The following is a 27,190-nucleotide window of genomic DNA, read 5'->3' on the forward strand; positions in this document are numbered from 1 at the left end:
AAGGGCCTTATTCCTTAAATGTTAAACCCAGAATGTCCAATTACACTTTTACAACTTTGTTCATGTGGCACAATCTGCCAACTTAGGTTTTTTTTAAGTTAGGCTCACTTTCATTCTGTCCTTACCAGATCGATGCTAGCCTTTTACAATATTCAAATGCTTGGGCAGATATTCCAGGGACACTCGAACGCTGTTTTAAGATTGGCGTTAAAACAGATGTCACTGGAGTTACGGGCAAAAATTCTAAGGTTTTGTTTTTAAAATCTTTTCAATCGTATGTCAACCTTTAACTTTTAAAAGCAGTTATCTTATTTTCACCACAGAACAACGCACACAAAATAAGAGAGACTGTAATGTCCCAAGAGCTTCACGTCTTTTTAACGTTTTAAGCCGCAGAGGTGTGCTCACGTCCAGGGTCCATGGAGCTGCGCGGAGCCCCGGAAGGGGCGCGAGCCCTGGCTGCACCGGTTCCGCGGGAGGAAGGCGGCGCTTCCACCCTCTCACGCGGACCCGGGACGACGCGGCGGGGCGGCGGGCGCACTGGAACGTCCTGTGTGACGTCCGCGCCCCGCCCCCGCGGCTCGCCACTTCGAAGCCTCTGTTCCAGCGCCGGGGAGTTACGTGGGTGTGAGCCCCCGGGCCCGACAGCCTGTGGGCAGCTGCCGCGTCCTGCTGCGGAAGGAAACACGAAGCGGGCTGCGGAGACCAAGAGCTCCGGGCGGAGCTGCCGGCACAGGCTCAGCGGGGCAGGCGACTCACGGCAGCCCAACACTTCGACGCGTCCCTCCGGCGCACCATCGGCGCCGGCTCCGGGCGCGCGGCCCGGCGCAGGGGCGGGACTTCCGGTAGGGCGGGACTTCCGGCAGGGCGGGCCGGGAGGCCGGGGCTGTTGGTACAGCTCCTCGGTGGCACGTGGCGCGTGTTTTTGGCGTGGGGGCTTCTCAGCGGTTTGCGAGGCCACACATCCACACAGAGGCCGTCGGGTCGGCCGCGGGGGCACCGTCTCCGTGCGGCTCCTGTCTCGGCGCTGGGTGGGCGGCCTCCGCGGGTGGCGAGGCTCGGCGCGCGTCCGTCATGGACTACCGGCGGCTGCTGATGAGTCAGGTGGTTCCCGGGCAGTTCGACGACGCGGACTCCTCCGACAGGTAGGCGGCCGTGGAGGACCCCGGCGCTCCGGATTCTGCTCTCGCCGCCGCCCCGGTGGGGAGTTGACGCTTGTTAGTGGTGCAGAGGGAGACTGTAGTTCATCACTCGGGGGCGCGCCTCAGAGCCTTGGAGTCGTTCTGCATCGCAGCTGGGCCCTTGGTCCTGGGGTACGGCACAGTTAACGAGCGCCTCTGGTCTAGGGAGTCCGGGGTTCCCACGTGGTTAGCGTCGCCGAGAGACAGGGTTGGGGACAGCCATTGGGAAACATAGGTTTTGCGCTTTATATTCAGCATTCAAGAAATATTTATTGAGCGCCCACTGTGTGCCAGATTGTGTCCTGGGCGCTGTAGAAAGTGATGCACAACACAAACTGAGTCTCAGCTGTGATTGAACTTTTCCTTCTCTGCTTGAGAGGGAGGGCAGACAAGTATATAGAGATTTAAAAAACAAAAAAGGATAATGATATATACTATGCAAATAACTAAAATCGGTTGATATGCCAAGTGAATATGGTCAGGGAAGGTTAAGTCCAGATCTCAATGACAAGAAGGAGCTAACCTCAGGAAGAGCAGAGGGAACAGCATTTCAGGCAGAGGGAACAGCAAGCGAAGAGGCTCAACGGTGGAATCCCTCTTGGCTGTGAAAGGAAGATCTAGAGGGCAGTGTGCCTGCAGCACAGTGGAGGTAGTTGAGAAACTCAGTAGGTAATGATACAGAAGTGCTTCTCAGGGGCCGTGACATGTAGAGGCTGACAAGTGGTGGTGAGGAGTTGAGGTGTTATTCTAGGTCTTAGAGGAAATCATAGGGGGATTTTAGCAGGGGAATTACGTCATCAGATTTACGGTTTAAAGGAATTATTCTGCTATGGAGAGGATGGTTTCGGAGGGCAGGAATGGAAGCAGAGACTAGTTCAAAAGTACTGAAGTCATCAGCTCAGAGATTGTGGGAGCTTGAGACAGAGGCATAAGGATATGTTTTGGGGGAAGAAGTGACAGGATTTGGCGGTGGATTGAGAAAATAGTTTGTGCTTTTTGTTTATGGTAAGGACTTGTTACATAGATTTTATTAGTCAGTTGGGGGTTTTTTCAATAGCTGTATGTTGATGCCTTTCTGTGTGTCAGATCTGGTGTTAGTTGGTAGGGATACATTGGTAAACACCACCCTGATTGACCTGAAACTTGCCCTCTAGCAAGGGGAACATGTTAAGTCTAATTAAGACAAGTTACTTGTATTAGAATTGGGTAAATAGTATAAAGGAGAAATGGGGGAAGAATAGGGAAGACCTCCCTGAGTGAGTGATGGTAAGCTAATACTGGAAGGGGGAGTAAAAATGAGAAGGGCATTCCAGGTTTATGTTTACAGATGAGCATGCAGAAGGCCTTAGGGAAGAAGTTAAGTGGAAAGGAGAGACAGCCAGTGTGGCTGGTGAATGGTTTAATGACAATGAGTGCCCTGGTTTACCATCCATCACTGGATGTAGTGAGGATAAACCGAGGACTTTGCCCCTCCTCCCCCACTCCAGGAGATTTTTGGCAATCTCGAGACGTTTTGCTTGTCACTGCTAAGGGTGGTGGTACACTAGTGGCATCTGGTAGATAGGGCCGGAGATGCTGCTGCGCATCCTGCAGTGCACAAGACAACCTCCCGCAGCAAAGGACTGTTTGGCTGAGGTTGAGAAGTCCTGGTACAAATGAAGATGTCACTTTAACCTGCCCACCTAGGCTTTTGGCAATTGAAGGATCAATTTATTGATTATGTTTATGAAATCCTAGTAAATAGCAGGTGTTTAATGATTGTTTTTTCTCTTCTTACCCATATCCATGGAGATTTGGAGCCCTCTAAACTGTGGCTAATTAATAAGTCTGGATTGATATCTGAATTTGCTTAAACTCGTGTCTGACTGTTTTTAAGCCTGTAGTGCATATTATTGGTTGTTTTATAGACAGTTTCTGTCCTTATTCTCTACATTAGAGGTCAAAACTGGTAGTACCTCTCTTGAATTTGGCCTGCAGATATGTTTTGTTGGTAGGCACAGTGTTTTATGTAAATTGAACATTCCAGTTAAGTGGGAGATTTTATACAAATATCCAGATTTCTGGCTTTTCTTGAAAAACTGCAAAGACCTGATAATATTGGGTCTGAATTCTCACATGGCAAAAAAAGACCCTATTAGTTGTGCTGCCATTTCCCTGGGCCTGTTCTCTCGGTTTGACAATCCCCACTTGTCCTGTTTTCTTTGACCAAGCCTGCTTCACCCAGCTGTGGTGCTCGTGTTCGCTACTCCTTCTCTTTATGAACAAGAGTGGTTTGAAGTTCTTGGTGTAACACAAACCTTGATATAGTTTCCTTTGTTGGAAAATAATGTTGAGTTCAAAATAAGGCTGCTTTAGATTTATTCCCAAGTTTTGTCAGAAAGTTTTTTTTTTTCCTCTTAAACCAGCTCAGTGAAGTTTTCCTTGAATCAGTTCATTCTGCAGAGAAGGTAACTATATCAATTCTAACCTCACTGAGGCAGAAGCGGATTTCACACCCTCATGTACTTCTTCCTTAGTTGGACCTGGAGAATAAGCAAACAACTCCAACAGAACTCTGAAAAACTGGGGAATTTGGTATTAAGTAGATTAAGCTTATTGGGAGATTTGTTGTAAGGGAAGCTTTTAGATTTGTCGGTATAGGTTTAATGTTATATCATAAATAAATACCTATGTTTGTCCAATTAGAGTATGTGTAAACACGCTGAAACCTTGTTCTTTCTAGTGAAAACATTGATTTGAAGATAATCAAAGAGGAAGATGACTTTGTGTTTGAAGACCTTCAAAATAATGTGAATGAGAAGATGGGTGACGGTGAGATAGAAGATGAGGAGGAGGAAGAGGATTATGATGACGATGACTGGGACTGGGATGATGGCATTGGAAAACTCACCAAGGGTTTTACCTTGAATGGAGGGAGTAACCCACAGGTATTTTATAAATGATTCTATGCATCTTTGTGTTGTTTGCTTATATCTTATTTTTTAAAAGGACCTTTTGTGGTTCTGGAATTGAATAACTGAAAGATTTTCCTCAGGTAATATAGTCCTGTAGTTCCAGCCTTTAGTGATTTTCATTCTTTGACCTTTCCATATTTCTGATAATTTCCCGGAGGTGGATTCTTTCCATAATCAATTTAAAAAGTTATTTAAATTATCATAAGATTATGAGCTTTAAAATCTGCATGGAAAAGGATATGAGTAGACAATTTACTACAAAAGGTTAAGAAACATGGAGGAAAAGTTCAGCCTCATTAATAATTGAAGAAGTGCAGATTAGGTTTGTAGAGATGCCATTTTTTCCACCTACGAAACTGACAAAGGCACAAAATATATAGTTGGTGGTCAAGTAAGTAGGTACAATTATTTGGAGGATAAACCTCCAAGATTTGGTAAATGTAAAAGCTTTAAAAACTTATAAAATAAACACTCTGACTCAGCAATTCTTCTATGAGTGTGCCAGGACTTAGTTACAAGAATGATCCTCCACTCTTGTTTGTAGTAGAGGAACATGGGAAAGAACTTTGATTAAATTTACCGTGGGACTGATTTCACATAATAGCCTATTATTCAGCTATAAAATATGTTGCAAAGGAAGGCTGTATTAATGACATGGAGATAGGTTCTCATCTCCCGTCATCTACCGTGTGCAAAACGCAAGTTAGCAGACTGTGTGGCGCCGCCTCCTCACACTGGAAGGGCTAAGTGTGTCAGGAGTCAGAGCCACAGGATTAACATGGTACATCCTCCTGGATAAAGGTTCCTCAAGGTATGCAGAGGAAAAACTTACAGTGTTCCTTTGAATATTAAGATAGCTATAACGTGGACTGGAATGCAGACGTTTATAAAATAACCAAATGAATTTCACGCTTCTGGTCTTGTTTTGGTAACCTGTTGATTCATTGATGAGACTTTGAGCAGTTTCAACATAGGATGTGATCCCTTTTCTTTCGTTCTTTTTTTTTTTTTGAGGAAGATTAGCCCTGAGCTAACTACCACCAATCCTTCTCTTTTTGCTGAGTAAGACTGGCCCTGAGCTAACATCCATGCCCATCTTCCTCTACTTTATATGTGGGACGCCTACCACAGCATGGTTTTTGCCAAGCGGTGTCATGTCTGCACCTGGGATCCTAACCAGCGAATCCCGGGCTGCTGACAAGCAGAATGTGCGAACTTAACTGCTGCACCACCCGGCTGGCCCCCAATGTAATCCATTTTAATAAAGCTAGAAAAAAAAAGACAAAGTTTATTTGTTTAAATTTTAACGTATTATGTTAATGTAAAATAAATTTAACGTATTAGATTTTACTTAAACATACATTATTTTAATTAAACATTATTTTAAAATTTGTATTTAATAGAAAATTTTAAAAAGTTCTGTGCAAACAAGAAACAGCTCGGCCTTAAAGTTCCACGCTGAGATAACAGGATTGAACTGGTGATGGTTCCAGGCCTTTTTCTCTCTGCTGTATTCTCTTGTTTGTGGCTTCTGGCTGTCGTCTCCCTTTCTTCTCGTTTTGCTGCTATTTAAGTTTGTGCGTAGCACTCTAGGTGCTAAGCCTTTCCCTTCCTTGAGATACTAGGCCCAAAATGAAATTCTTAGAACCAGTTTAATGTAGGTCTTAGCTCTTTATTATACACTTTGGCGGTAAAGGAACATTCTCAAGTTTTAAATCTATGAAGCAGTCAAATTAGAAAAAACACATTTCATTTTAATTTCTTATTTATAATACTGAAGAATACATTGTAGAGAGGTTAAATAAACAACCCAGATTATGCAGACTCTTTGTTTTAGCCAGTAACTTTAATCTTCTTTTTCAAATGCCTTTTTAAGAAATTTCTTGGATAAATTTGGTTAATTCTTAGGGTACTCCTCTGAGTATTGATGCTTTAATAGTTAACTGTGAACTAGGGAAAAAAACATTAGGTAAACTTAGGTTTGTATTTATAACTAGTGCTTTAGACTCTGGTACTAATTTCTTCTAGGCAAATCGACAGACTTCCAACTGCAATTCAGCCAAAATGTCTACTCCAGCAGACAAGGTCTTACGGAAATTTGAGAATAAAATTAATCTAGGTGAGTTTATAAAATACATTTCCTCACTGGGCTATGAGGACATTCTTCAAAAACTGTGAAATGTTATAAAATTTTGTTAGATCAAGAAGTGAATATATTCCGTGTTACAGACTGAATGATCATGCTTAGAGAAAATAAAAACTTTGTAATTTGAAAACGTGGCTTCAAGGAAAGACTTTAGCTTATGCCTTTTTTAATTCTGTTTTATGAACCTGTAATTCGAAATGAAACTGAAATTTTTAGAATTAAAGTTGAAATTCAAGCAATTATATTATCTATATTAGTTGTACAAAATAATAATAGTGTCTGAAATTCCACACGTGCCGATATATTTGTTTTGGGAGATTTCTGCATCTAGATTTTGGCGGCTCAAAAATTACAGCTGTGGTGATGAAAGTGACAACACTTGTTATTAAGGAAACACGACTTAGTGCTTACCATTAAAAACATTAAACATTTTTCTATTGCTAAAATATATTTACTTATAATAAAATATTTAGAAAATAGAGAGGGAAGAGGGGTAAGTATCCTATTCAGAAAGACTGTTAATGTCTTTTTGTCTTATATGTTGTTTACATTGTGGATTTTTTGTATTTTTAGATAAGCTAAATGTTACTGATTCTGTCATAAATAGAGTCACTGAAAAGTCTAGACAAAAGGAAGCAGATATGTAAGTAATATTTTAACTATAAAACATGACTGATAAGAAATAAGTCTAGACAAATTAAGTAGCATCTTGGTCATAATTATTCTGCAAGGGATGTTCCTTTGTATATGTAAACCATTTCTTTTTTTTTTTTTAGCTTAAATGAGAGTATCCTATGCCTTTGTAAGATAAAAATACTAACTGAATCTTTTTAAGAAATATATGGTAAAACTATAATCTTGTGAAATTCACAAATGCACTCTTATGAGGGTAACTTTGTAGGTTCCAGTTTAAACTAAAATGTTAGAGTATAGAAGTGTTTCCTTTTTAGAATTTATTAAGAATTGTTTCCTTCCATGAAATCTTTTTAAAAATTCAAAGGAAGATTTAAAACTAAATGATATAACTGAGAACTGTTTCCATTTACAACTTCTGTTCTCAAAGCCAGTTGTTTCAGATCTAGCTAACTTCTAAGTGCTGATAACTCAGGCATTAACAGTATATTACAGAAAATGACACGAAAATCATACAACTAGAAGTGTTCGAACTCAGCTTAACCAGTTTTCTTCTGAATTATTGCTGTGCCCAAAAGATACTAGCTTCTTGAGAAGCACCGTAGTCATTTATTATTTCATTGAAGCGTCTGAATCTTTGTGTTTGAATCTTTATTACTTTAGGTTAGTGGGCCAATGGAGTCACTTAGTGTGTGAGCTGAAGCTAATCAATGTCTGCATTTTAACACGGAACTCAGTAACTGTCTTGAAATGATAAAAACTTGTGTCTTTGTGGGAAAGGACTCTTAACGAGAAAGCCATATAAACGACTTCTGTACTCATGGAATCATTAAAGACTTAAGGACAGCATTAACAGACTCCAGCCTCATTCCCTTTACCCCAGCTGCTCTTCTTATTTAATGCTTCCGAAATGTGGGTAGATATTTTCTTCTTACTGCAGATGTTTTCGTTTTACCCTAGGGAACTGAAGTGCTGCTTAGTAAAGGGAAATGAAGGAAGCTTCACTGAGTGATAAAACTATGATGAGATCAGGAAATCTGTTGTTAAAGAAACTGCCTACCTAGAAATTTCACGGACTCATGTGTATTTAGAAACTTTTTATTTTGGCTTCTCTGACTGAATTTGAAATACATGACCTACCCTTTTTTGGTTTTGGTTAGGTATCGCATCAAAGATAAGGCCGACAGAGCAACCGTGGAACAGGTATGGTTTGAGTGTGTGGCAAGCTCTCGTTTGAAGTTAGCATTTCTTTTCGCTTTGAGTTGTAGTTTGCTTTCATCTTTCTTGCTTAATGCTAATGTTACCTAACAGTTACTCCTATTTGAAATTACTCCTTCTTAGAGTTTTAGAGACCTACATTTTGCTTTGTAATAGGATAATTAATAGATAAATTAGTCATGCTCCCTCCGTGGCCCTGTGAAGCCAACACGCAAAACATTCATCTCCTCCATGGAAGGGAAGCAGAATCGATTGTAAGACCAGGAATCTTTTGTCTTAAACAAGGTCTCCAGGAATTTTTTAGCTTTCCCAGAAGATAGGTCAGGTGTCTGCCACAAAGGGGGCTGGAGGTGTGTGAGAGAGAGAGAGGTAATGCCTTCAAATTTTCAGTTAGACATCTCTTACTTGTTTAGAAATTATGCTTGTTTTATTCTTTCTATTCAAGGATGGGGGAAAATCAGCCCCTGATTTTCCCACATGTAGAGAGTTGTGATTGGGTGTTAGCATTGGCACAGAGTTTTGATGTGAAGAAAGTGATAGAAAGGATCAGAACATTACTACTGCTACCACGCATGCACATATGCACAAACACATTTTGCAATAGTAGCCCCTTCGACCTGCAGATCCTTGGTTAGGACATAAGCACCTCTTTTGCTGGCCACCTCAATCCCCAAGGGAGTAGCACCCACCCTGAGCTCTAGAACCGTTTGCTCAGTTGGTGAATTCCGCCTTTAGGCAGGAAGGAGTAGGGTCTGGGATCTCTGTCTGCATTGTCCTCTAGTTTATTTATTTTGTGAGGTTTCTTTTTGTGATTGAAAACAGTGTGGTCTAGCTCAGAGAGATCAGGCAGCTTTACTTTTTGAAGACCCTAAAATAACTTAGGCAAGAAATCCTTCCTTTTTCTCTTTCAAAATTAGTTTTGCTGAGAGTATATATCTTGAGTCTGAAGCTGTCTTTTTAAAATACGTATTTGTGGGTTTATTTGCTTCTTGTATTTATCTTTCCTTATTTTGTGTTTAATTCATTTGGTCCGTTGCTCCTTCCCGTGCTCCTAACCTGTCTGCGTACTGACTTTGCAGCAGCACGGGTCTCTGCCTAGGTCCTGTACTCCCCTCTCTTTTCCTGTGTGGTGGAGAAGGAACGGACACGTACTGCCTGTTCACTCACGTTCCTTTCGGTCTTCTCTAGTTGCACTGGTCATTGGTTGTCTTTTAGTCCACAGTCCTCCAGTGTTGTTTTGTTTCTGTTAATGTTAGGTTTCTGGTGTGGCTGCAGCCACCTCATTGAAGACCCTAAAGTACAGTTAAGATTGGCCGCTTTATACTGTCTCACTCCATGGAGCTGGAGGAGCTACTGCAGGTGTCCCTTGAAATTGCGTGTAAATTTTTGGCTGCCTCCATTTCAGGCATGGACAGGAGCAGGCTTTAAATTCATCGCCTTCCTGCCAGTATGGGGCTGAGTGAGGGGCTGGCAGGCTCCGCCTGGAGTAGCCGCCTCCTCTGTCCACCGAGCCCTGCTCTGGGGGCACCAGGAGCGCAGCTGTTGCGGCTCCCGGGGAGCGGGGCCATCCCGACCGCAAGCCCGGAACATGCTGACTAAGTGAGGTGCTGCAGGCCGCCGTGGTTGAGTTGGACGCCAGCGCCATGGTGGCTGTTCCTACTAACACGCTGTACAGCCTGGCCTGCTCAGCGAGCTGCTCGGCACTGTGTACTGCCTCAAGGGCCGCAGCGAGGCCAAGCTGCTAGCCGTATGCCTGGGCCTTGTGGCCGACATCTACAGGTACTGCCATGTGAGAGCACCCGAGGGGCTCCTGAAAGACCTGTTACCAGTACCAATGACCCTGGTGATGGAACGCTCAGAGCAGCTCAACGAGGACCTGAACCCCTTCACTCCTCTTGTAGGCATCCGGATTCCTGACCATGCCTTCATGCAGGACTTGGCCCGGGTGTTTGGGGGACCACTTCCCCTCACCAGCGCTAACCTCAGCTCCCAGGCCAGTTCTCTGAATGTCGAGGAGTTCCAGGACCTCTGGCCTCAGTTGTCCCTGGTCATTGATGGGGAACCAGCTGGGGATGGCCAGAGCTCTGAGTATCACCTAGGCTCAGCTGTGGTTGACGTGTCTGTGCCTGGAAGGTTTGGCATCATTTGTCCAGGCTGTGCCCTGGAAAGTACTACAGCCATCCTCCAACAGAAGTACAGGCTGCTCCCTTCGTACAGATCCTGCTTGTGAAAGTTGGGAGGAGGGGGTGCCTAAGCACTGGTGCTGGACACCATGTGTCTGTCTGCTGGTGGCTGCCAAGGCCTCATTTGCAGAGGCCAGTGGGGCTGCAACGTCACTAGTCTGACCCTTTAAGGCAATGTGTCTTAATACTGTAGATCAGGTCCCAGGAGCTGCTGGTTTAACGCCTCACACCTGGTGGGGGAGGTTATATTTATCATCTGTAATTTCATATATCAGCCAAAAGCTGAATAGAGACTAAGAACATTCCTAGGATGGCCTTGTTCTGATAAGTTTCTTCCCTTTTTTTTTTAATTTTTGAAAAATAATTCAAATAACAGATTTGAAATGTAATGAGAGCCTCCTCTCTGGTGGGTAGGTGGCATTTAAGGTCCAGATCAGCTAGAGCACCAGCTGGTGCTGTTTAAGTCTGAAGTGACCAAAGGTGTGAGTTTGTGCTCCTGGAGCTGGAACCAGCTGAGAGTGAAGATTGTAGAGCCACAGGCCAAACACTGTTTCCTCTGAACCAGGGGGCTGCTGGCGTGTGTGCTGTAATTGCCTGGCCAAGAGAGTCATCATTTTGGTCTAATGGTGGGAAGTCAGCTCAATTGGCAAGGGGTGGGGGTAGGGGGTCCAAATTAAAGAATATTGGAAAACAAATCTCTGCTATCCCTTTAAGCCAGGGACTTTTTTCTTATTTATTCATAAAATAAATTATAGCAAATTATACGTATAACACCTTTATTTAAATCCAGTGTCTATTCACCCTTTATCTTTATTCATATCTATACCAAGTGTTAAACGTTGTTGTTGGGCATTTGAACTTTGGTTTTCTTTAATAGAAAATAATGCTGCTATTAAACAACTTTATAAATGGGAAAAAAAATTGATCACCTTCTGTTTGTTAAAGAGGACTTTGGGGCCCTTTTTACTCCAGACTGACTGCTCTGACTTTGAAGGAGACCTTTCCTGGATTGACTCATCTGTACCAGGAGTCTGCAGACTCATTCTTTAAAGGGCTGAATGATTGATTCTTTAGGCATCGCTAATTCTTTTTTTAAAAAAAACTCTTTAAAAGTGGAAAAACCTTTCTTAGCTTGCAGGCTGTAGAAAAACAGGCTGCGGGCTGGATTTGATTCCTGAGCCGTTGGGTGCTGACCCCTGGGTTAAAGTTGCATATCTAATAAACTGGCCACTGAGCACTTGGAACATGGCTAGTTTCAATTGAGATGCACTATAAATGTAAATACAAACTTCATTTTAAGACTTAATGTAAAAAACAATGTTGAATATCTCACTAATAACTTTATATTATCTGTCAAAATAATAGTGTTTTAGATGTGTTGGATTAAATAAAATATGTTAAAATTAGTTTCACCTGTTTCTTTTGACGTCCTGTAATGAGGACTAGAAAATGTGAAATTACTTAGATGGTTTGCAGTATATTTCTGTTGGCTAACATTGATCTAGTCAGTTTCTGCTTCCCTTGTACTTGGTAGCTTTTGATTTCCGTGACTGGATGAACTTGTTGGTTTGTTGTCTTTCTGGTTCCTTTAGCTTTCACCTCACATTTTATGTGCTAAAAATCAGAGTGAATAAAAACACCGTAATAGAAACTCTCATTCAGGCAGCCGGAATAGCATAGTACAGTTAAGCTCTTCATTTGGTAATTGTCAGGGGCTTCATTGGGAAATATTTGATACTATCTTTCTGAAATTTCTACTTTTTGCATTTCTTTTTAGGTGTTGGATCCCAGAACACGAATGATTTTATTCAAGATGTTGACTAGAGGAATTATATCAGAGATAAATGGCTGCATTAGCACTGGAAAAGAAGTGAGCTGTTTTTTGGATGCCTGAATGTTTTCATGTTAGCTTTCTTCTTTCAGATACCAAATGAATCTAAGGCACTTAGTAAATATAGTGTGCCTTTAAAAAGAAATCTTTTTAAAAACTATACCCAAGTCGGGAGGGTTTAATACAGTGTTTCTGAAAATGGCTTTATTAATATTTATGACCAGTAGAAAGTTGTGCACATTGCTGTGCCTTTCCACTGCCATTACTGTATTGTATCGTTGAGCCCCTAGTATACCCAGCAGTAAGCTTAGGGGGTCACTTGACTGCAGGCCTCAGTCCTGTTCAGACATTTACCAGTGGTGGTGGGGGTTATGGTCTAGTTTCTGTGAGTTGAGTGTTTTTCTTATTTTTTCCTTTATATTTAGATAGGGAGAGAGGCATGGTGTTTTTAAGTTAGCACCTCATTCTATAGGAAGCAGTTCTCAGTGAAATTCACTTTATAAATCACAACATGTAAGAATGTCTTCAAGTATTTTCCACATATTTGAGATAGAAAAAGTTTGAGACCACTTCTCACATGTACTTAAATTGAATTTTACTATATATGTAATTTGGAGATATATTTACTTTACCTTCTGGTATGATGTTTTGTATTTTAATTCACATGTGCAGAAAATGATGGTGTACCTTATGCGTGTTATTTCGGTTCACTTGACTTTTGAAGATGGAATCAAATAGACTGGAAAAGTAAAGTACTGTTTGTAGTTACTTAAGATGAACTTAATTTTTTTTGTTTTTGACTTAAACTAGGCTAATGTATACCATGCTAGCACCACAAATGGACAGAGCAGAGCAATCAAAATTTATAAAACTTCTATTTTGGTGTTCAAAGATCGGGATAAGTATGTAAGTGGGGAATTCAGGTAAGCTCAGACTTTTTTTCCCAGTTGGCTTACTTTCTATTTCCTAAAAAATAAAAAGTAGAATAATGGAATGATTGAAATAACAAATATTTTTCTTGTTCAAGATTTCGTCATGGCTATTGTAAAGGAAACCCCAGAAAAATGGTGAAAACTTGGGCAGAAAAAGAAATGAGGAACTTAATCAGGTGACTGTCTGGGGATGTGCATGCTGTGCCCTGCACGTCGGCTCAGCCCTGTCCTACGGCAGGTCCCAGTGTGGCTCTGCCCAGAGGCAGGGACTCTATAGGGCCGTTCAGTTCCGTTAGATCTGCTGAGGGAAGCAGAAGAAACAAATTTCTGGACAAGTGGGAACTCGCTCCTCTTCTCTGTTCTAAGAATCCGTTACAGAAGCATTCTGCCACGATTCACATTTATTCAGCAAGGGTGGCTCATGTGAGGGGCCTTGGAAGCTGCGTGAAAACGTTCAGCATTTAGACTGAGGATGATGAGGAGCTGTTAGAGGACCATAAACAGGGAAGTGACACAGTCCGGTGGTGAGAACGATGGGTCACGTGTTAGTAAGTGTTGGAGTTTTAGACAAATTCTGTTAGATCCTAAACTCTGCTTATTGTAGTTTCCTTATTTTAGTCCAATTTTGGACACATTTCTGTATTCTTTGTGCTCATGCCTTTGTATCAGGTAAAGGTGGCTTACATAGCAGAGATCAAGTTTCCACAAAAATTTGAAGGATTTTTTCCCCCTCTTTTAAATGTTTTAACTTTTTTTTTCCTTGAGGAAGATTAGCCCTGAGCTAACATCTGCTGCCAATCCTCCTCTTTTTACTGAGGAAGACTGGCCCTGAGCTAACATCCATGCCCATCTTCCTCTACTTTATATGTGGGGTGCCAAGCGGTGCCATGTCCTCACCCAGGATCTGAACCAGCAACCCCTGGGCCCCCAAAGCAGAACATGCACACTTAACTGCTGAGCCACCGTGCTGGCCCTTATTTTAACTTTTTATATGCTGTACATAGGTGACATATACTGGATATTTTAGTATCAAGCAAGTAGTACTTATTTTGAAAGTCCTTCTAAAATTTTGTGCTTAGTTAGCTGTTGGTTGTGAGTCCAACTAATTTTATTAAGCTCTTTTCAGACTGATCAACTCAAAAGATAATTGCAGACGTACCTGCTGTATTTCATCAGTACTAAGGTGCAAATTTTTTTCATGGTTTCCCATCTCTGGAATCAGATTGGCTGTTAGAAGCTATAAGATGTCATAGTTGAATTGCCAGTGTTTGTCATTCTTGGGGATACATAATGGTGTCACCTAAAAGCTCTGGTCTTAGAGTTGAAGAAGTACAATAATAGTTTCAAGGCCATGGTGTTGTTTCCTGGCAGCAGTATTAATCTTGAATTGTTTTAGATGCCGTTTCGACTTTTCGTTAGTCCTTTTCTCTGTCTTGATATCGCAGGCTAAACACAGCTGAGATCCCATGCCCAGAACCTATCCTGTTGAGAAGCCATGTTCTCGTCATGGGTTTCATTGGGAAGGATGACATGTAAGTATGTGCAAGGCCTAATAATTACTTGCTCAGAACTGTATTGTTAAGTGCTTTAAATTAGCCAATGAACTAATATTTCCCATTTGAATGGCTCCTTTCATCTTAGAATATTTTTTATCCACGTTTTCTGTTGTATTAGTGCATAGAGTTATCAATTTATTCTACCTTTTTAAGTCTTAAAATGCTTCAGAATAATGAAGTTCGCCCTGTTTTTGAGGAATGTATTATACAGTAAGCTGGGACGGCGTGTTTGTTGACAGCTTCTTGGAATGGTGTGTCTCTAGTGAACCAAGTTGTCCCACGCACAGTTCATGTGCTCAGGTGTAGAAGAGAGTGCCTGTGTCATAGTAGCATGAGGCGAGAAAACTTGTCCTGGGTCAGTGTATGTTAGTTGTCCCTTTTTTTTTTATTCCAGGCCAGCGCCACTCTTGAAAAACGTCCAGTTATCAGAATCCAAGGCTCGGGAGTTGTATCTGCAGGTCATTCAGTACATGAGAAGGATGTATCAGGATGCCAGGCTCGTCCATGCGGATCTCAGCGAATTTAACATGCTGTGAGTGTGCTGTGTCCCTTAGGAACCCCCCATAAGTCATTTCGTGTCCTTTAAAAAAATGAACAAAATTCCCAATCCAGAGAAGTCATACTAAATGCTGAAGTTCGGAAGTTGACTTCCACGTGGTCGCAGTACAGGATGTGTTCCTGCCTTTGGTGACTTTAGTCACAGAATTGACCTCTCTTGATCGTTAAAGGACTTTGGAAGGTTTCTCAGTTTTCATCCCTTGTTAGTCAAAGCGGCCTCTTCTCCTTACCCACCTTGTTTATTTTATTAGTTACTTCTCTTGCTCTTAAAATAGAACTTTTTAAACAAAATGTAGGAAAGTAGTCATATCCGATAGTCCCCGCACGTCTGGCCCTCACGATACCCAAGTGGAGGTGTGCATCCCTGATGCCTCTCACAGTCCCCGCATGTCTGGCCCACAGGTACCACAGTGGAGGTGTGTACATCATTGATGTTTCTCAGTCCGTGGAGCATGACCACCCACACGCCTTGGAGTTCTTGAGAAAAGATTGTGCCAATGTCAATGGTGAGTGGAAGCTGGAATTTTCTCCCGCCTTGTTTGTGCTTGTTGGTTCTGTGCTCTGTTAAGCTGCTAATGTAAGGTCTTGGCACTAACTCGTTCGTTGCAGTGATACCTCTGCCATTAACTAGAGATGGCGTGTTTTTCTCTGTTTCTCTGTAAAGTAGTTGGAATAATAACCTTTTCCCTCGTAAAGCTGTCATTAATGTTTTCCTTCTGACAGATTTCTTTTTGAAGCGCGGTGTTGCTGTGATGACTGTGCGGGAGCTCTTTGAATTTGTCACAGATCCCTCAATTACACCGGAGAACATGGACGCTTATCTCTCGAAGGTGAGATGGGGTGAGGGAGGGAAAGAATGGAAAATGGCAGTAGTAATTTGCACTTACGTGGCACTTCTGAGGGTCTCAAATTGCTCAGCATAATATTTGTTCATTTCGACAGCTTCCCAAGACCTTTTCCTTCTGATTTCACAGGTGGGGAACCAAAAATATAGTAAAAAGCCAATGGTAAAGGCAGGTTTCTTAACTTTAATCATCAGGCAAGATCCGCAGAACTTTTTCCATCTTGTAAAACAGAAACTCTGTACCCATTAAACACTAACTCTCCACTCCTCCCTCCCCTGAGTCCATCTGCTTTGTGTCTGAGGTTGCCAACTCTAGGTGCCTCCCGTGAGTGCAATCAGACAAGATTTTTTTTTTCTTTTTTTTTTAAATATTTAATGGCATGAAAGCATACAATTTAAGGACAGGTTTTTTTTTTTTTTTAAGATTTTATTTTTTCCTTTTTTCTCCCCAAATCCCCCCAGTACATAGTTGTATATTCTTAGTTGTGGGTCCTTCTAGTTGTGGCATGTGGGAAGCCGCCTCAGCATGGCCTGATGAGCAGTGCCATGTCCGCGCTCAGGATTCCAACTGGCGAAACCCTGGGCCGCTGCAGCGAAGCACATGAACTTAACCACTTGACCATGGGGCTGGCCCTCAAGGATTTGTCTTTTTCTAGCTACCTTGTTTTGCGTAACATAATGTCCTCAAGGTTCATCCACGGTGTGGTGTGTGTCAGAATTTCCTTCATTTGGAAGGCTGAATAACCTTCCATTGTAGGTGTAGACTGCATTTTGTTTATCCATTCATCCAGAGATGGACACTCAGGTTGCTTCCACCTTTTGGCTGTTGTGAATAGTGCTGCTGTGAACACGGGTGTACAAATGTCTCTTCAAGACCCTGCTTTAATTCTTTTCGGTATATATCCAAAAGTGGAATTGCTGGATCATATGGTAGTTGTACTTTTAATTTTTTGAGGCACTGCCATGCTGTTCTCCTTAGTGGCTGTACCATTTTACATTTGCACTAGCAGTGCACAAGGGTTCCAGTTTCTCCACATTCTCACATCCTTGCCAACACTTATTTTTTTATTTGATTTTCTGTTTTGTTTTTGTGTTTTGTTTTGAGTAGCTATCCTGATGACTCTGAGGTTGTATCTCTTAATTTTGATTTGCATTTCCTAATGATGAATGATGATGAGCATCTTTTCATTTCCTTGCTGGCCATTTGTATATCTTTTTTGGAGAAATATCTATTCAAGTCTTTTGCCTATTTTTTAATTAGGTTGTTTTTGTGTTGTTGAGTTGTAGGAGTTCTTTATATATTTTGAATATTATTAACCCCTTATCAGGGGCTGGTCTGGTGGCATAGTGGTTAAGTTCATGTGCTCTGCCTCAGCAGCCTAGGGTTCATGAGTTTGGATCCTGGGTGTGGACCTACACACCGCTCATCAAGCTATGCTGTGGCAGTGTCCCACATATAAAATAGAGAAAGATTGGCACAGATGTTAGCTCAGGGCCAATCTTCCTCACCAAAAAAAACCCCAACCCCTTTTCAGATATATGATTTGCAAATATTTTCTCCCATTCCATAGGCTGTCTTTTCACACTCTTGATACACAGAAGTCTTTTTTTTCTTAAGATTTTATTTTTCCTTTTTCTCCCCAAAGCCCCCCCCCATACATAGTTGTGTATTTTTAGTTGTGGGTCCTTTTAGTTGTGGCATGTGGGATGCTGCCTCAGCGTGGCCTGATGAGTGGTCCCATTTCTGCACCCAGGATTTGAACTGGTGAAACCCTGGGCCACCGAAGCAGAGCATGCGAACTTAACCACTCAGACACGGGGCCGGCCCCGATACACAGAAGTTTTTGATTTTGATGTTCATTTTATCTATTTTTACTTTTGTCTGTGAATCAGAATATGGAATACATGGCATCCATGGTCCTACACAGGTTTCAGTTTTCTCTGACCTTTTCATGTTCCCCCTCTCCTGGAATGCCTTCCCATTTCTACCTGTGCGCAGCTTGCTCTGCCTAGTGAACCTTAAAGCTCAGTTCAGAAAGCCTTCTTGAGGAGGCATCAGGCAGAAACAATTGTTTCCGTAGGTATATTTTCTATATCTTGTAAGTCTATGATAGAAGTAGTCACACTGCATCACTTCTTAATATATTTGGTTCTTTTTAATTTTGTCACCCTCTACTAGACTATGAACTCTTAAGGGACAGAGTTGCATTCTTGTATTGCCAGGACCTAATCAGTACCTGGCACATAGTAAATAATCACATATGTTAATTCAATAAATAAATATCACATCATTTTTATTCTTAAACTCTTTAGCACTAATTTTAGTGTGTGAACTTAAAAAACCCTAGTACCACTATTTTTCCCTTTCTTCTACGTATTCTAAATAGAGTAGAGAACACATCTTCAGTTTTACGGTTTTACAAGCCAGGAGAGTCCTGTCGTGTCTTTGTCGCCTCCGTTGCAGTCCCTGTGCTCAGCGCTTCCTCCCATGCCTGAGGCTGCAGCAGCCTTGGAGCCGCATACTCTCGACTAGAGGGCCGTACTAGAGGGCCGTGCACCGTCCCTCTGACCCCTTCGTGACTGCTCAAGAGTTGAAGAGTGGTTCTTCGTTCTTTGGGTCTCGCTTTTCCTTTAGTAAATATTTGTGCTAACCATTTAAAAATTAGTAAAAGTAGTATTAATTTTGAGAGAGGGCTAGAGATCCCCTGAGGCTGGACGAGTTTGATTTACTCTGTTACTTGTGGGTTGATGGCAACCTTTGTGGTGTGAGCTCACCTGTCCTGCTGGAGGACAGCACGTCCTTCTTCAGGAGTGTGAAGAGGCTATGGACAGAGGTTAGAGCAGGTCTGTACTGAAATTGGGAAGTGAGTGGATCCTCTGTAGGTTGAATGTAAAGCAGAGTAATTTTTGTTTTCTTTCCAAGGCCATGGAAATAGCATCTCAAAGGACCAAGGAAGAAAGATCCAGCCAAGACCATGTGGATGAAGAGGTAGAATTTGTTATCTGTTCACAGCCTCAGGAAACACTTGTGTTTTGACGTTTGGTTTTTTGTAATACTGCTAGTGCATGAATTTGATTTTAATAAATCAGTTTTTTGAATGATAATATTTCCTTGAGACTTAATATGTTAGGTAATTTAACTGAGTCAAATTGTATAACTTACATTCCGTTATGTCCTTCTGCTCAGCAACCTATTAGTCCATTGTCCTGGATGGAGAATGTTTTTAAAGAGCCTATTAGAGTGTATGATTCAAGAAGGAAAAGCCTATTTTAGTTTGCAAATGTGAATTTCTACATGATTTAAATGTTGATTCCAGTCACATTGTTGATTTTAAATATTTACGTTTGGTTAAAAAAAAATTTTAATCTTGGGAGTCAGTGTACTTTTTGTGAAAGTGATCTATACTGGGCTTTTAAAAAAAAATTCTCATAGTTATTAGTGAGATAGATGAATATAAGGTACCCTATATCAGCAATTCTGAGCCTTTTTTCACAATAGTGTAGGGTGGATAATGATCCCATGTAAAACATGTTCCTCTGTAAGGCATAGCCGAGCAGTGCTTGCTAACTGCAACTCCACTGCCTTCTCTCCCACTCAGAAAAGCTTTTTGGAATGCAAACAAGGGAAAAGAAGTGTTACTTTAAGGGTAATCTTAAATCATTTAGTGTTTTATCATTAGTAACAAATTGCTGTAGGCACGCTACACAGCAGATACAACCCCGGTGTGTGCGAACAGCCTGGCTGAGAATCAGTGCTGCAGACGATGATGCTAGATCCCTCTGACTTGATACGGGGGAGGATGCTGAGGGAATGTGAGAAATATGTGAATGACAGTTTCAATTTTACTTTTTCTCTGTGTCTGTTAGGTGTTTAAACGAGCATATATTCCTAGAACCTTGAATGAAGTAAAAAATTATGAGAGGGATATGGATATAATGATGAAATTGAAGGAAGAGGACATGGCCATGAATGCCCAACAAGACAATGTGAGTTGCTTGGTTTGTATGTAGCAAGCAAGTTTACAAAGGAAGCTACCGTCCCCAACCTGCAGGCTTGAATGTGGCTTCGAATCTACTGAGATGGCTAATTCCCTTTGCATTAACATGTTCTCTGTGCACATTGGATGTAAAGGGAATTCACTGGTATTTATGAAAGGAAATGATACATTTGAATGAGTCCAACAGACTATAATTGCAGAAAAAGGAATATTTGCATACAAGTCTAGGCTATAAATGGTTATTATACTATATCCATTAACATATATATTTCAGGGTCTGGAAGATTTTTTCCTGTTAAAGGGGAAGATAGCAAATATTTTAGGCTTTGCAGGCCAAGAAGCAAAGTTGAGGCGGTTCTGTGGGTCATTATATAACAAGAGAGAAAAATTTCCCCCAAATTTGTATTGATGAAATTAAAAACACTTTAATAATAACTGAATACAACTTTTCATGATACAGGTCTACTGATGAGAAAAGAATGAAGTTATTTTGGGGAGAATACATTTCATTTAATTAAGATTCAAAGTTAGAGTTTTCTGTCGTCAAATTGGTCTCATATGTTCACCTGTAAAAACCATCAGGCTGCGGGTTGTGTTGGCCTGTGGCCGGAGTTTGCTGATGCCTGGTGTGTTTGGTGGACGAGGATAACATACATTCTGTGAACTTTCCATGTTACTGTGAGATACGTTTTAGGCTCCTTTAGTCACACGAGATACTGTGTGGCTCACAGTGTTATTTCTTAATATTGCAATGTGTGTATTTCACTGTCTAGTTGGATGTTGATTCTTGTTTTTTTCTTTTTGGTTACAAGATTCTGTACCAAACTGTCACAGGGATGAAGAAAGATTTGTCAGGAGTTCAGAAGGTATGAAAAACATGTGTTGCTGTTCATTTATGTGAAAAAAACTTTTAAAGAATATAAAATTTAGGGGCCAGCCCTGGTGGCCTAGTGGTTAAGTTGGGCTCACTCTGCTTTGGTGGCCTGGATTCGTTCCTGGCGCAGATGTATACCACTCTGTTAGTGACCATGCTGTGCTGGCAGCCCACATCCTGAAAAATAGAGGAAGATTGGCACGGGTGTTAGCTCAGGGCAGATTTTCCTCAGAAAAAAAAGATTTAATGTATTATTAGAGTTAAATTAAGAATGATATAGTAGTATTAGTATAGATACTTTCAGAGTCATGGGCATTTTCAGAAATGCCCTTTTTGTTTCATTCTTTTTAACTATAAGACTGAAGTATAGAAATTTGTGGTTTCTTTTTCAATCTGCTTCTGAATTATTCTTTTGTTGTAGTGAGGCATTGATCCCTTTCATATCCTGGTCTTCATTTGTGAAGTTAGTAATGAAACTGTGCTGCTTCATGTTTTACAACCAGCTTTAAAAAACAGTGGAGGGCCAGCCCTGTGGACGAGTGGTTAAGTTCGCATGCTCTGCTTCCACGGCCCAGGGTTTCCTGGTGCGGACATGGCACCGCTCATCAAGCCATGCTGAGGTGGCGTCCCACATGCCACAACTAGAAGGACCCACAACTGAAAAAAAAATGCAACTGTGTATTGGGGGGCTTTGGGGAGAAAAAGGAAAAAAAAATTTAAAAATCTTTAAAAAAAAACAAACAGTGGAATCTGGTCTCATACTAGCACGAAACCTGCTGAAGACCAATCTCGTGAGTCTAGCAGTCTTATAGTGCTGGATTCCTGCAATGGTTTTTCTAAAAACAATCTTGTTTTGTTTTACGTTTTAGAATAGCAGGGGTTTATTCTGATTTGAATGATAGTAAAGGTAGTTCTTGTTTCTTTTAATGTTCTTAAAGGCTTAACTAGGAAGGATCACAGTTTGCTTTTTGAAAATTTACTGTGTCTTTTTTATGGGAAGAACTGAATTAGGAAAATCCCAGTATTTTGCATGTCTGAGTTGTATATGACAGGTACTGTGGGGCAGTTGTGCTTTGAATTCCAGAGCATGAAGGTTTTGTTGCAACTGACTAGAAAACCTTTTTGTACAATTGCCTCTTAAAGATCTGTTTTTTTCTTACAAAAGGAAACCTCGTGTTTTTAAAAAATGCTTCCTGCTGCTTTAAAAACTGCTAAACTTGAGAAAAAAACCTGAAAATTTCTCGTTTAAATATTGTCTTCCCTCTTGATTGTATTAAGAATATGTTACTTGAAATTCAGTCTATAGGAAAACAGCTGTGAAGTTATCCAAATAAGTGTTTATTTTTTATTTCTATCTCTATTTCACATCCTTCCAAATCCCAACAGTCCTGATTTGCTGAAAGAAGCAGAACAGTTCTGGTGTTGACGCAGGTCGCCCAGTAGGGCCCTGTTCCTTCATTTGGGTACATCCCCGAGCCTCACTGGAATGGCTGCTTCCCAGCTTCCTCCCAGATGTTGACTCTGTTGTTTTGATGTTTCAGTACAGGATGTTTGTCAAAGTCTATCTGCAAGGCTAAAATCTGAATTCTGGCGTTAACACATTTGATAACAGTAGATAACTGATTGGCTTAGAAGAACATGGTTCTGTAATATTTTCAAGGTGCCTGCACTTCTGGAAAATCAAGTTAAGGAAAAGGCTTGTTCTGATTCAGAAGATGCTGGAGGCTCTGAGTGTGCTGACACAGACTTGGAAGAGCAGGGAGACCATGCTTGCTCCAAGAAGCCCCCCACCGACCTCGAGGTTGATAAAAAGGTGAGCCAGGAACTCAGATTCCCTTGCTCTTCAACATGGCAGCACAGCTGCTCACATTTCTCTTTAAGTGTCTGGATTATGGTGACTGAAAGCAGTGTTGATCAGTAAGTACCTCTCATTGTAGTTTCAGTTCCCAAGTGTGAACTGCACTCTTGGTGGTACATTATCTAGAGATTGGATTTCTATTAGGAGCTCCTTGGGTACTGCCCAGAGAGAGGACACACTGAATTCAGTACGTTGATTAAAATGATTATCATTCACTTGAAGTACAGATGAGGTTGGAGTTGCCCCACGGTGAAATACTGAAGAGCCATTTCAGAGGGATTTCTAGCCCAGTCTGGTGTTTCCAGAATCTGAATGACTGTTTCTTCCACTCCTAGCCGTAGACGTAAAGAGACACTACCGACGGACGGGGGTTGTGATAGTGATAGTGACTGATAGTCACTTAATGACGGAGTACGCTCTGAGAAACGCATTGTTAGACAATTTCATCATCGTAAGAACTTCACAGAGTGCACTTACACAGACCTAGATGGCGTAGCCCGCTACACACCTGGGCTATGTGGGACCAGTCTCACGGGCCACCGTGGCACGTGCGGCCCACCGCCGACTCGCTGTTGTTAGGTGGTGCACGACTGTGTTCTTCATTCTGAGCGGAATCCTGCCTTAGAATCTGTGGGTCCTGACACTCCAGAGAGACGTGTCCAGCTCGCTGGTACATTTCCCCTCTTTGCCTACTGGAAATGAATATTTTGTCTCTTTCTAACCTTTATTTCTTTTAAAATATGAAACTTAATAAAGAAAAATAGTTGCAAACATTTAATAACATCCTCACGGATCTTTCTGTTTGGCTGTCTTCAAATTTCTGTTGAGACCTTAAAGACAATTTGCACCCAAAATTCCACTACCAAATCATAATCATTTTTCATTTTTTCATGTTACACTCACTTTTTATCGTTTTACATACTTTTTTTTGGGAAAGATTTTATTTTTCCTTTTTGTCCCCAAATCCCCCCCGTACATAGTTGTATATTTTAGTTGTGGATCCTTCTAGTTGTGGCATGTGGGATGCCGCCTCAGCATGGCTTGATGAGTGGCGCCATGTCCAGGCCTAGGATCCAAACCGGGGAAACCCTGGGCCCCCAAAGTGGAGTGCGCGAACCCAACCACTCGGCCATGGTGCCGGCCCCCGTTTTACATATTTTTTTAATTTAGTTGTAATATTAATGTGTATGCTCTGAATGAAATCTGTGGGTTTTTTAATTTTTGTTTTTGTTTTACAGGAAAGAAAAAAGATGGTCAAGGAAGCTCAGAGAGAGAAAAGAAAAAACAAAGTTCCTAAACATGTGAAAAAAAGAAAAGAGAAGACAGCCAAGACAAAAAAGGGAAAATAGAATCAGGACTATGTTACGTACAGTAATTTTCCGTCAGTTGCTTTTCTGGCCTGCACAGTAAGCTGCCTCTGGAAGATGGGTTACTGATTTAACCGAATGGTGATTACGGCAGCATCTGTGAAGACTGATTGGGTGTCTTCGTGTAATTATGTAAAGAGCTCTGAGCTCTGTTGCCTAGACCTGTCCCTGGCTCTGTCTGGTATTATCAGAGGATTTATTTAAGCTGCTGTGTTAATGAAGAACTTTGTACAGTTTTATATATTTTTTCTCTTACAACATGTTCTTTGAAGCATCGTACATACTTCAAGGTGATGGACATCCATAGCCTTTATGTGGGTGTAAAGGCACCTTGGACAGGCTGGGGCACGTTGTTTTTGCTTTGTTTGTACATGCCAAAGACCCATCTGAAATCATTTGCTGGTCAGGCCATGGTTTCTGTACAAGGGGTTTTCACTGATAAGAGAATTCGGTTGGCTGTCGATGTAATCGTTCACAGCGGCTCTGTTCTGTCTGCATTGGCGATCATTTGTCATGCACTTACTCTTCATCTTGAATACTCTTTTTTAAGCTAGGGCCTCCTAGTTCATAAGCTATTTCACATTCAGCTATTTGGCCTGTTCATTCATCTCTCAAATATTTGAGTAGTTCAGTGCTAGGAGTACAGCAGTTAACAAAACAGGCAAAAACTTCTAGCTTCAGGTAGTTTACATTTTAAAGGAAGACAAGATATTAAGATAAGTTAAAAAACAGTGTATCTGCAGGTGATAAAATCTGTGGAGAGAAATAATGCAGAGAAGAAATAATGCCTGGGGAAGTGGGAGTTTGCAGTTTAAAAATAGGCCACACTGAGAGGCTGTATTTCAGCAAATACCTGAAGAATGTGAGTCATGTGCATTTCAGGAGTGAAGAGCATTCCTGGTAACGCAAACAGCAAGTGCAAAGGCCCTGAGGCAGAAATGTGCCTGAAATGTTCTAGAAACAAGATGCTGGAGCATCATAACCAAGGAAGAAAGTAGTAGATGAGATCAGATGGTGTTAGGCTATTGGAGAGTTTTTAGCAGAAGAATGATATGATCTGACTTCTGTTTTGAAAGGATTGTGATCACCCTGGCTTCTGGAGAATTGACTAGGAAGCAAGGGTGAGAGGCCAGTTGGTTATTTATTGTGGTACCCCACATGAGAGGTGATGGCTTGGTCTAGGATGGTAGCAGCGGACATGGAGCGAAGTGGTTGTATTCTAGACAGAATACAAAGGTAGAGTGAACTGGCCGTGCTAAGGGAATACCTGAGGAATTGGGAGAAAGAGTGAAGGACGCCCTCAGGATTTATGACCAAAGCAACTGCAGTGAATGTTGGAGTTGTGACTTAATGTTGGCACTGTCACTTCCCAACTGTTGGGAAGCAATGTGGGTGGAGCAGATTTGGGAGTAGGAGGGTAAGGTAAAAGCTTATATTGCCACAAAGCAAAAATGTTGAAAGAAATTACCAAGTTAGTTTTTATTTTTTACCATGTACTTGATATTAGAAATGTCTCTTTTAGCCCTTGCATCAGACATAGTTTCTATAAATAAACAGTTTCCCTAAAACTGAAGCTTGCACCTGCTTGAGAGTTGGTGGATTATTGGTGGCGGGTCCGCTGAGCTTTTAAAATTTTAAGTCAAATTATCATGTTCATAATACTTTTCCTTCCTGACTTTAAAAAGTTCAAAATACAATTTCAGTGAAAGACGACAGTAGCCCCTCTGAAATATTCTACAGTTAACACAACCGAGGAGAAAGCTCACACAAACGTAGCCATCCTCCCGACTGTGGGGAGTTCGTCTCAGGGTCTTCTGGGGCCTGGCCTAGCCTGGCCTTCTCTCTGACAAGGTGTGTATGAAGCAAGCGGTCAAGCTCCTCAGAGCGATCTTATGGCGACTAATGCAATTACTCACTTTGGAATCAGTTTCACTTGGGCAAAAGTAGTGTCGGCCAGATTCAGCACAGTTCATTCTCATTTACGTTGCTGTCGGGAGGGAGTGGCTTGTAAAATGCCAAGATTTGGGACTATAGGGGGAGTCTAATTTGAGGAACGTTTTTCTGATAACTTTCGCTGTTGTGGCTGTTGCCCTGTTTGGATTCTGGGACATAGACTGTGGCTGAGTGGTAACCACTGGTCGTGTTCTTGCTGAACTCATCTGAGACCATATTTCCAGTGTTTCTTTCTCACCAGGAGGCTGGGAAGGAAGGAGCCCATTCTTAGCCAAAGTTATAGGCTTGGATTGCCTTTGAATTTGACAGGTTTAGTGTCTGGATTATTCCTTGTACAGTTACTTTCCAATGGGAGAGATGAGGTTCAGGTCTCTTGGCCCGAAGGCTGGGACATAATTCTGTCAATTGTAGTAGATGAATCTGATTTTCTGGCCTATTTTGTTGATTTTTCTAATCCTTTCAAATAATGCAGGTGTTACTAAAAGTTTACCATGAGAAACCTGGAGATTCCTTTGAAGACAAAATCACAGCTGTTTCTTACGCTGCTCCACTTCCTGCTCTTCCTTGGATGAATCAGTTGAGGAACAGAACTTTCACGGGCCCGGAAGCTCCAGCCTTTGAGCGTGGCCTTGGAGTGAAGAGAGAGGAATTGGGCCAGCTGTTTGCCCAGGTCTGATCAATCTGTGGTTCTCAGCTGACATCACGTTTTCTTCAGCTTTATTTGTAACTTGATGAAGGTGGACCCAAGAGATCTGAAAACCTTTATAGTTTAATATTGAGTTGTTTGAGAAGATCTCTCCTTTTCATGAGCATTCTGCTGAACTCAGTGCAAGCAGCTTGCTGTTTCTTTGCTGCAGGCCTGTGCTGTTATGTGCCTGTGATTTCACTAACCTTTTGGCTCAGAAAATGAAGAGCTGAAAAGAAAAACATCCTAGAAGCTGGAAAAAAATTCAATTTAATATCATGGGCTCTGAAAAATCATTTTCATTTTCAAAAGCTTGACAGGTTTCCTAATTTTTAGTTGTCTGTAGACATAGTAAATAAAGATCATGAACATTCAGAGCTTTACTCTTGATTTCTGGGGGTTACTTTTTGTTGTTGTTG

At 41.5% G+C, this 27,190-nt stretch overlaps 2 protein-coding genes and 1 pseudogene across 23 annotated transcripts in view; 2 read left to right on the top strand and 1 right to left on the bottom strand.

Moving 5' to 3' along the window:
* CAGE1 (cancer antigen 1) overlaps positions 1-844 on the bottom strand; it is a 45,645-nt gene extending 44,801 nt beyond the window's left edge. For 3 of the 16 annotated variants that reach the window (XM_070584011.1, XM_070584004.1, XM_070584005.1), the window contains exon 1: positions 409-832. In XM_070584011.1, the coding sequence (XP_070440112.1) occupies positions 409-421 (13 nt within the window). In that variant the 5' untranslated portion in view covers positions 422-832. Of the gene's footprint in view, positions 1-125 lie in introns of all 16 variants that reach the window. The other 13 variants (XM_070584013.1, XM_070584008.1, XM_070584015.1 and 10 more) reach the window with 10 other exon arrangements.
* Positions 495-27,146, top strand: RIOK1 (RIO kinase 1). 7 transcript variants are annotated; one of them, XR_011529570.1, is made up of 18 exons: positions 495-845; positions 3,904-4,108; positions 6,164-6,254; positions 6,855-6,924; positions 8,075-8,117; positions 12,093-12,185; positions 12,957-13,069; positions 13,174-13,254; positions 14,524-14,610; positions 15,029-15,166; positions 15,595-15,698; positions 15,916-16,022; positions 18,960-19,025; positions 19,904-20,023; positions 20,847-20,900; positions 22,569-22,721; positions 24,005-25,984; positions 26,559-27,146. XR_011529570.1 is itself a non-coding variant. In XM_008517550.2 (17 exons), the coding sequence occupies exons 2-17, from the start codon at positions 3,983-3,985 to the stop codon at positions 24,113-24,115; spliced, it is 1,557 nt and encodes a 518-aa protein (XP_008515772.1). In that variant the 5' UTR covers positions 495-845; positions 3,904-3,982; the 3' UTR covers positions 24,116-27,146. The 7 variants fall into 7 exon arrangements, 4 of the variants coding, with proteins under 4 accessions (XP_008515772.1, XP_008515771.1, XP_070440121.1 ...); XR_544494.2 differs by having other exon boundaries at positions 584-1,145; XM_008517550.2 differs by having other exon boundaries at positions 24,005-27,146.
* Positions 8,364-10,514, top strand: LOC139077398 (threonylcarbamoyl-AMP synthase pseudogene; annotated as a pseudogene).
* Positions 27,147-27,190: the final 44 nt, after the last annotated feature.

Source organism: Equus przewalskii, chromosome 19 (genome assembly GCF_037783145.1).
Source record: "Equus przewalskii isolate Varuska chromosome 19, EquPr2, whole genome shotgun sequence".
NCBI classification, from domain to species: domain Eukaryota; kingdom Metazoa; phylum Chordata; class Mammalia; order Perissodactyla; family Equidae; genus Equus; species Equus przewalskii.

Bases quoted from the DNA above. Each gene is read 5' to 3' on its own strand.
- RIOK1 (XM_008517549.2), top strand. From the start codon at position 1,075: ATGGACTACCGGCGGCTGCTGATGAGTCAGGTGGTTCCCGGGCAGTTC. The intron at 6,925-8,074 runs GTAAGTAATATT...GGTTTTGGTTAG, and splicing joins AGACAAAAGGAAGCAGATAT to GTATCGCATCAAAGATAAGG. The intron at 16,023-18,959 runs GTGAGATGGGGT...TTTCTTTCCAAG, and splicing joins TGGACGCTTATCTCTCGAAG to GCCATGGAAATAGCATCTCA.